The sequence below is a fragment of the Poecilia latipinna genome, unplaced genomic scaffold (assembly GCF_001443285.1).
Source record: "Poecilia latipinna isolate Pla-1442-1.1 unplaced genomic scaffold, P_latipinna-1.0 Scaffold221, whole genome shotgun sequence".
NCBI lineage: Eukaryota > Metazoa > Chordata > Actinopteri > Cyprinodontiformes > Poeciliidae > Poecilia > Poecilia latipinna.
The window spans coordinates 86,261-94,864 of record NW_015112837.1 but is presented as its reverse complement, the minus strand read 5'-3'; the positions used below and the strand labels follow the sequence as shown (position 1 = coordinate 94,864).

Sequence of the window (8,604 nt, the reverse complement as noted above, 5' to 3'; positions counted from 1 at the left end):
TGGCCATGATAGGCTTTAAGAGGCTTTAAGATGCATTAAAGCAGGGGTCCCCAAACTACGGCCCGCATCCGGCCCGCCACGTCATTTGGTCCGGCCCCCTGAACAATGCCGGATCCGGCCCGCCTGCTCATACCAGAGAGCATTCAGTGTTTTTTTTTCATATATTGTATTTTCCGGTTTATATGTGGATTTTTCTTCAACCACCAGGGGGCTTTTGAGCAAATGTGAAACTTACTTTCCCTCAATGGAATATATACTAGTCACTCCCAGTCACCGTTTCACTCACGGTTTTTTCCATTTGCATTCTGGGTAAAAATCTATCCAAAAGTGTCGTCGTCTCCTCCCCCCCCGTCGACAAGAATTTCTTTGTTTTTTTTTACTGCAAAAACTAAGACCGGCCCCCGACCACAGAAAGGAACAGCTATGTGGCCCTCGCAGGAAAAAGTTTGGGGACCCCTGGTCTTGATGGACAAAATTGAATGTAAATATTGCATTCTGTTTACAAATGGATATCTTTTAAAGACAGTTGAAACGGATTTTACTTAGAGATATTGGAGTAAATGTTGCACAGCATACTTTTCAGACTTTCATTTGAAAAAAAAGAAAAGATTGAAAAATACAGTGAAGTTTTCGGTTGTAACATGAGAAAATGATCCAGACGTAAGAAGAAAAGCCTCCAAGCTGAAGTATTGATGTGATTGTGTTTCGTATTTATTTATGTTTTATTTTTTTCCAGACTGGCTCGTCCTCATCAGCTGTTCTTCAGCGGGACCGTAAAGGGGGAGAGTGCCATGACCAGCCTGGAGGACATCGGCAACACTGTAGATTTAGAATTTGTGGTGAGTTTATGCCTGTCTAGGCTGACTGTGTACACTGCAAAAACATAAAACCTTGCCAAGTACTTTTGGTCTAGTGTGCAAATATCTGACTACACTTGAAATATGACAAGACTAACTCTTCAGCAAGACGGCTTATTTTATGTCAGTAATTCCCAGATTTGTTTTAGAAGTACTTGTTCCACTGGCAGATTTTTTCACTTGTAATATTGGGAAAAAAAATTTTTTTTTAGGGGTCAAAAATCTGCCAGTGGAAATAGTACTTTTTAAAATTAATATTTTGCTGGAAAGTTACTTGTAAGTTAGGTTTGTCTTAGTTAGATGTAGATATTTGCAGTAGAAACTGGACAAAATGTCTGGTAAGATTTTGTGTAGTGTATCTTATCAAAGAATAATATTCTGTGATTACTACAGTTTAATTACTCAGTTTAACTAACACTGGAGAGACTTTTAAGCAAAAAGATAAAACAACAGCTGTCTTCTCAGCTCTCCAATCCTGGAAAAGCGCTCCAGAAACTTGGCTCCGCCTTCCTCAACATCATGTGGCCTTTCGAGCTGCCCAATGGAAAGTGGCTGCTGTATCCCGCAAGCCTGAGGTTCGAGGGCCAACCAGACACTCGCTGCAGTCCTACTGAGGCTGTGAATCCTCTAAATCTGCAGAGCTCATCAGCTGCTAATCAGGTGGTAGGTGGAACTGGAGTTAGGGTCACTCAGCTGTTCCCCAACCTCCACTTACATCCAAAATTACATGCTTAAAAGATAATTTACGGGACTGTTTACAGGTGGGTAGAAGTCGCCGTTCACACCCAGAGGAGGAAGATCAAGTGTTGACAAAAGGCAGCGATGTCGGCACCACGCCAGCAGTGGCAGCTTCAGAGAGACGCAAGTCACTCAAACTGGTAGGAGGGACAAGAAATATGGAAAAAAAATAATAACTAACTTTTTAGTTAATTATTGCAAATGATCTCAGGAAATTGAAGATAGATACATTTGATTTGTTGAGATTATGACACAAAGGATGTTTCTTTAATGGATAATCCACTGCAAAATGCTCAGATGTCCTCTTGCTCCTCAGGATTGCCTGCTGGGGTCAGCGCGCTGTGTGCTGTTCCAGTGTCCACTCCACAGCTTTACTGGTCAGGCTGTCCTCAAGATCCATGCCAGGCTGTGGAAGAGCAGTTTCATAGAGGTAAAACAAACAAACAAACAAAAAACATCATGTCTCATGTAAATGTCTTTAAAGGCAAGAATTGAAGATTAGCTGGAACTCATTTTCCTTTTGAAAATGTTGTGATGGGTTGAGATGGAAACTGCAACCTAAACATACCAACATTTGAACAATAGAAATCACTTTTAGGGTTAAAGCTTGATTTTTTTTTTCTGTCTCTCAGGACTTTCCAACAGTTAGTGCTCTGGAGCTACTGATCAGAGCTAACATCTCTGTGAAGTCCAGCATCAAACATCTGGTCCTCAGAGATGCATCTGTACAGGTACTGAGCTCACCTCAGGAAAAATAAACACTAAATTATTACAATATATTTAAAAACATTGAAAAACAGAAGTCCTGCACATGTAGGTTCACTGAGCCAGTGACCGAGAAGATTTTCATGTCAGATGTTGTTAACACAGAATACCTTACGTGGAAAAATGTATGTTGCATTTTATAAATTCTACAATTAACTCTCTCTTTCTCACCAGATCCCAGTAATGATCTACCCGGAGCTTGATCTTGCAGAACAGTACATGATTCCCTGGTGGATCATCCTGATAGCCATCCTGGCAGGCATCCTGCTGCTGACTCTCCTTGTCTGCATATTATGGAAGGTAACTCACAGGACATCTTGGTGTTGTGCTGTTTGAGCAGTGGTGTAGACTTCTTCATACTGTAGATGTAAACTTTATGTGTATCTGTTTTAGATAAGGGTCAAATCTCTAAATTAGAAAATTATTGAAAAGATTTCGTGGCTTACTTTTTGCTGGATGGTAGTATATGGAAAGTTTAGTGGAAGGAAAATGTGTGTCAGAGAAAAACTGTATGATTTACAAGGACAAGCTTTGAGAAGATGAGAGGAAAACTCATTCAGGAATTGTTGGAGATTTACGTGGTGTGGATTGGAGCTGGACTCGGAGCTGCAGGAGACGCCATACACAGATGTTTCAAAGACATTACCTACATCTATCGCTTTACTTGTACTAAGCCTCTTCTGAACCACAGTGACACTTTAAGTGAAATTTCAATTCATTGAGATGCATCTGTAAATAATTGTTAAATATTAAATTGAGATAAAAATAAGCATATTTTCAGGACCTAAGTGAAGAAAACATTTGGTATTTAAATATGCCCTCAAATAGTGTCTGTAGCTAAAATGTTCATCGAGGCTTTCTAGAGATCAACATCCAACTCAGAGGTTTCTAAATGTGTAAATTATCCCATCACTTAACTTTCAGTCAAGGGATAATTTAAACATTTGGCGTTCAGCATTTTCTCTGCACTCAATCTGTTTATTTCTGACCTTTCTTTTATCCTCCAGTCATATCTTTCCAGCCATCTCTCAATCATACTTTCCCCCTTTTCTGCCTATATTTCTTCTACGTTTTCCCATTCCTGTTTTTTTTTTTCCTTTTATGGATCATTCTGTTTTTGAACCTGTCACTTTTGTCTTTGTTTCTCCACTCCCCTCTCCGTTATGATCTGATGCCTCAGTGCGGCTTCTTCAAGCGCAGCGAGCGGCGCCCGCACTATGAGACGGAGTACTACCGCGCCCATTTGGGGGTGCAGCCCTCGGAGGCGGAGAAGCAGGCATTAGAGCTATAATATCAAACCTATTTCCATCTGGCCTGCTCTCCCCTCCTCCTCTCTCTCCAAGCGGTAAAACTCCTCATGCACAATTATTCTGCTGCTCAGCCCACAGGAAGGATGATGTTGTACGTCATAGCATGAAACACAGATGAGTGCTGCTCTATTGGCCCTATGTGCAAAGTCTAAACAGCAGGGCTGAAAATAATTGTGTCCTGCTATTTTCTAATATTCCGATTTTTATTTTTAACCTTCTAATGCAACGTTTCTAGTGTTTCAACGTGTGATTACGCTACTGGAGTAAAAAAAAAAATATATTTAAAGACTTTTTACACTTCTTTACATGTACCAATAATTACTGAGTCTGTATGCAAGTTATTCCACAAAGCTTTAGATAGTGTCCTAATTCTGACCTTTAAAAGGTATTATGTAATGCACAGCCTGGTAACAAATCCTCTATATTTGCAATGCAATGAAAAAGAAAACAACTTAAAAAAATTACATTTCTCTCAATCGAATTAAGTACATCCAAGTAAAAACATTAAGTTCACTAAAGTTATCATGCGAAACAAATGTAAATAAAGTAAATTTGGCAAATCTAAGTCAGCTACATGTAGCAAATTAAAAAAAAAAATTAGGTTGGCGCTCCATTCTCTTTTTTTCAGTCTCCGGTGTCTTCAAGACCGGATACACTTGTTAGATCAATCATCAGTTCCACAGGATGATGATTATTAGCATGTGAAACGCTCCCGTTATTGAGGATCTCGTCTTAATTAGTGCTTGTTGAACACCATCCAGCCGCCTGTGCTTCAGGGCTTTGAGCTGCCTGCTGTGCTGTGTGTGGTGCCGCTTACTGTTTATTGACCTGCACCTGTTCATTCTGGCATCACTCTGTGAAGATGACTCATTTTCTGACATAAACACTTGTGCAACATTTTTTTTTTGTAACCATGTTTGGTTTGCATCCCATGATGCGCTGTAACTAACTGCCAGGATGAACTTGACATAAAATCGCTGGGTGTTTTTATTCGGATATTTTAATAGGACGGATGTTTGTTTAGTGGACTTTAAGCCACAAGCGTGTATAAATTTGGCAACAAAGAGCATGACAATGTGCTTTATGGTGTGTGCTTTTTTGACTGCAGGTAATCAGAGCATCATCTAAGTAATCTTGAAGGATTAGATGATTAATTGTTTTTCCCTTTTATTCTGTGATCTCTTTCTGTCTCCTCCTCAACTTCTCCGGACTCGCTCCCCTTCCCGTGCGGACAGTGTGGCTTCTTCCGACGTGCCCACTACAAAGACAAACTTCCTCAGTACCACGCGGTGAAGATTCCTCGCGAGCTCCGGCCGCAGTTCCAAACGGAGAAGTCTGGAAGCATCCATAAAAAGGAATGGGCCACGCACTGGAGTGACGGGACCTTGTAACTTTTAAAGCACTGGATTTGAATCGGCGTGTGTGGTACTCATTCTGTCTTTGCTTTGTAACTAACTGACTCAAAAGGGAAAAGAAAAAAAAAAAAAAAGAAGCGCGCCAAGATTGAGATCTTGAGATTTTGGTGCATGTCAGAACATGCAAATTGGTGGCCTCTGAGCAGATATGTATCCTCCAAACTGCAGCTCATTAACATCTTGGCCTCAGATATTCTGTGTACACTGTGTGTCCACAGTGTTTCACAGTTTGACAGCGAGCACTGAAGCCTCACAACCAGATTAGAACAAGCCTAGCGGCTCAGTATGTTTCCCGGCCTACACAAGGGAGCGTTGACGCTTCGCCGTCTGCCAGTGATTTTGACTGGCAGCTCAAAGGAGGACTGGAAAAATCAAAGACCTGCATGAATGCACAGACATGGAGGACAACATTAGACGAGCAGATCGATGCAGAAGCCATGTGACAAAGACTACTTTTTGCCTTAACTACTGGGACTAATGATGAATATGGGCAAAGGAAAAACAGCTTTTTAACAACATGTGTGGAAAATATATATATATTTTTTGTTAGTAACGATGAAAGGAATGCATTTTTTTTTCATGGATACTTGAACATGTATTTAATACAAGTGCATCCCAATAAATTAAAGTAACATCAAAAGGTTAATTTATTTCAGTACCAGTTCAAAAAGTGAAACTTATTTATAACATATTAATTACTTCAGTTTAATTTGATGGCTTAGAACTATGAAAAATGTTTTAAATTTCCCACTTTGTGTTTCACTTTTCAAATTTAGTTACGGAAATAAACTTCTTGATGATATTTTAATTTCAGATGCACCTGTATGCTCACTTTTTTGCCGTCACGTGATTTAAGAGGAAACCCATGTGTTAGTGTTATTTCTTTCTTCTTTTTTTTTTTTAGTTAAATCTGCTGAACATCTCTGGTCTGCTGCCTGGGTTACCTTGAATTTCCAATGAAATACTATGGAGGGAATGAATTGCTGGGGTTTGTCGTAATGTTGTTGCATGGAAATCAAATGTGTCAGAAAGCTAATTAATATTTAACCCAGAATTTCTTTTTCAACAATTTCCTGATGATAATAAAGAAATGTAATGGTCATTATCCACAAGACAGAATATCTACACCAGGTTTTCAGGTAAATAATTTTTTTTCATCAATTGTATTTTTCACCAGGCATTTTAAGAGCCGTGCAGCAAATAAAGTCGTTTTTTTTTTTAACTATACAATCTCACGTCGCTACTCGTATAAATTCACGTGAACCGGTATAATAATTTAAGCATCGACTGGTCTAATTTCAAACACGTGCCTTGTAGTAAAAGTGGCAGATGGAGATCTACTCATTACAAAGACAAGGCTACTGCTAATTAGATGATGCTGCCCTCAGACATCTGTTGGTACCGGTGGATGATTACAACCTCCTTCAGACACTGAGCAACACAAAGAGGGGATTTCCTGGTTTTGTAAAACAACAACAAATAAAGAGCAAAGTTTTTTTTTGTTTGTTTGTTTCATTGGAGTCGGCTGTGAAGCACGAGGAGACAGCTTGGATTTTTAGGTATTGCTGGACAATCGTTTGTTTTCTGCATGAGGGTCCTGTTGCTGTTCTGACGTCTCCAGCTCCAGTTATTTTTGTTGCCATTTGTTTTATTTATTTTTGTTTGACTGTATGATGTCGACACTGTAAATAAAAGACAAGTAGGTTCAGACATTTGTTGTTAGACTTTCTTCATCCAGCAGCAGACAAGGAGACTTGAATTTAAAAAGGTTGCAGTTCACTAACACAACACAAGGTGGCGGCAAAACAGTGAAACCGACACCAACCAGAATGCACACAAAATACACACAAAGACTAAAAATAGATTCAGCGCAACATTTTTGATGAAATACGACGCAAGTTGACAGTTGACAGTGCATGTCAAAAATAAAAACCAGACAATGAAGTCAAAGGAATTGCCTGTAGGCCAGTTGATTGTGTCAAAGCAGAAATCTGGAGAAGTATGCAAAAAACAGCTAAAAAACAGGAAATGGCAGCATTGAAAATTTAATTTATTGGTTTATTTTCAATTTGATACGTGTAAGTTTATATTTTTTGCTTTTAGGTGCATAAGGAGACAAATTTTAAATTCAAAACTGTGCCAATCATGAGTACAAACCTGGTTCTTCTATGTAAAACAAATTCTGCCACAAATTAGTTTGATTTCTGCAGCTAAAGAGCTGCACATTAGTCCCTCTAAAAGAGAAGGCCGTTTGTCTCACAAAACCATCTAACAATTTTCAGAGGAATGCTCTTCAAATCACAGAAGCATTAGCTGTAAGAGGAACCAAAGACATGTAATGAGTTTGACCTTGTAAGCATTTAGAAATGAGTTTTAGGTCTTGAAATGTCTTTTTTTTAATTTTTCATATTCAGTTTTGTAAGGAACTCACAGTAAAGTGATCTATGTGATTTATTTTTATCTTCCCCGGTGCCTTGGTTGTTGTTGCTTCTTGTGATCAAGGTTACAGTGCAATTAAAACCTGAAAAAAGTCACTGAATGCATAAAAATATTGCCATATGATATGGTAGAAAGTCTAATAAGTCTGAAGCAGTGTAATTTGACATTTGCAAGTTTGCTATAGATCTCAAATTTTAAATGTGATTTTCAAATCATATATTTTACCTCAGAGATTTGTTTTGCACCTGTATTATTTGATATGTACTTTATTTGTAAATTTGAATTTCCTTTTTAAAAGCACACCATGCCTTTAAAAATTCCTAAAGGTTAAAACAATCTACATGTCAATTATTGTGCAGTACTGTATAGGTAAGCTGCATTGAGCTTAGTTTTGTACCTTCAGCAACATGATACTGTCAGATATTTTGTTCTAGTCACGCATTAAAACATGGTTAAGACAAAATACCCGAACTACATAATAAACTCTACTAAGCTGACAGATTAATTTAAAATCCAACAGTTTGAAGTAAAACCGAACAAACTAAAAATTCATTTTACTTTTTATATTTAATGTCAAAGAGAACAAATTAGATTTTTCTCTAAATTCAAAAGCTTCTGAGCTCATTATAGTGAAGAAAGGTAATTCCCTTCTGAATCCTTCAGATGTCATCCTGGTTGCCATGGCGGTTAAACGGGACCAGGGACACGGCTTGTGTGTTTAAGCGGATTGTCACCCATTAGGTGCTTTGATGAGCCAAATGTGTTGACGTTTCGTCCATTGCTGGGGAAGTGACTAAGAACTGTATGGAAACACATGCACAAACCCACACTGAGGCAAATAAAGACACATACGGAGCTAAGAAACTCAGAGTGACCCTCGCTAATCCAGAGGAACAATGTATTCAGTTCATATAAAGCTAAATGTTGAAAGCCGGCTCAAAGCAGACAAAACACTTCTCTGTATGGAAAATATTGTCTTCCAATATATTTGTAAGCTGATAAATGCTCAGCAGTATTGAAAAAGCTTGTAATACTGATAATTTGTGGTGATGTTTTGGCTTAAAGTCGTTTATATCAAAC

At 38.5% G+C, this 8,604-nt stretch overlaps 1 protein-coding gene across 3 annotated transcripts in view; it reads left to right on the top strand.

The window, feature by feature from the left end:
- itga7 (integrin, alpha 7) overlaps positions 1-6,795 on the top strand; it is a 37,766-nt gene extending 30,971 nt beyond the window's left edge. For all 3 annotated transcript variants that reach the window (XM_015031858.1, XM_015031859.1, XM_015031860.1), the window contains exons 21-27: positions 737-839; positions 1,323-1,520; positions 1,619-1,735; positions 1,912-2,025; positions 2,228-2,326; positions 2,535-2,660; positions 4,906-6,795. In XM_015031858.1, the coding sequence (XP_014887344.1) occupies positions 737-839; positions 1,323-1,520; positions 1,619-1,735; positions 1,912-2,025; positions 2,228-2,326; positions 2,535-2,660; positions 4,906-5,061 (913 nt within the window). In that variant the 3' untranslated portion in view covers positions 5,062-6,795. The remainder of the gene's footprint in view (positions 1-736; positions 840-1,322; positions 1,521-1,618; positions 1,736-1,911; positions 2,026-2,227; positions 2,327-2,534; positions 2,661-4,905) is intronic.
- The last annotated feature ends 1,809 nt before the right edge of the window (positions 6,796-8,604 follow it).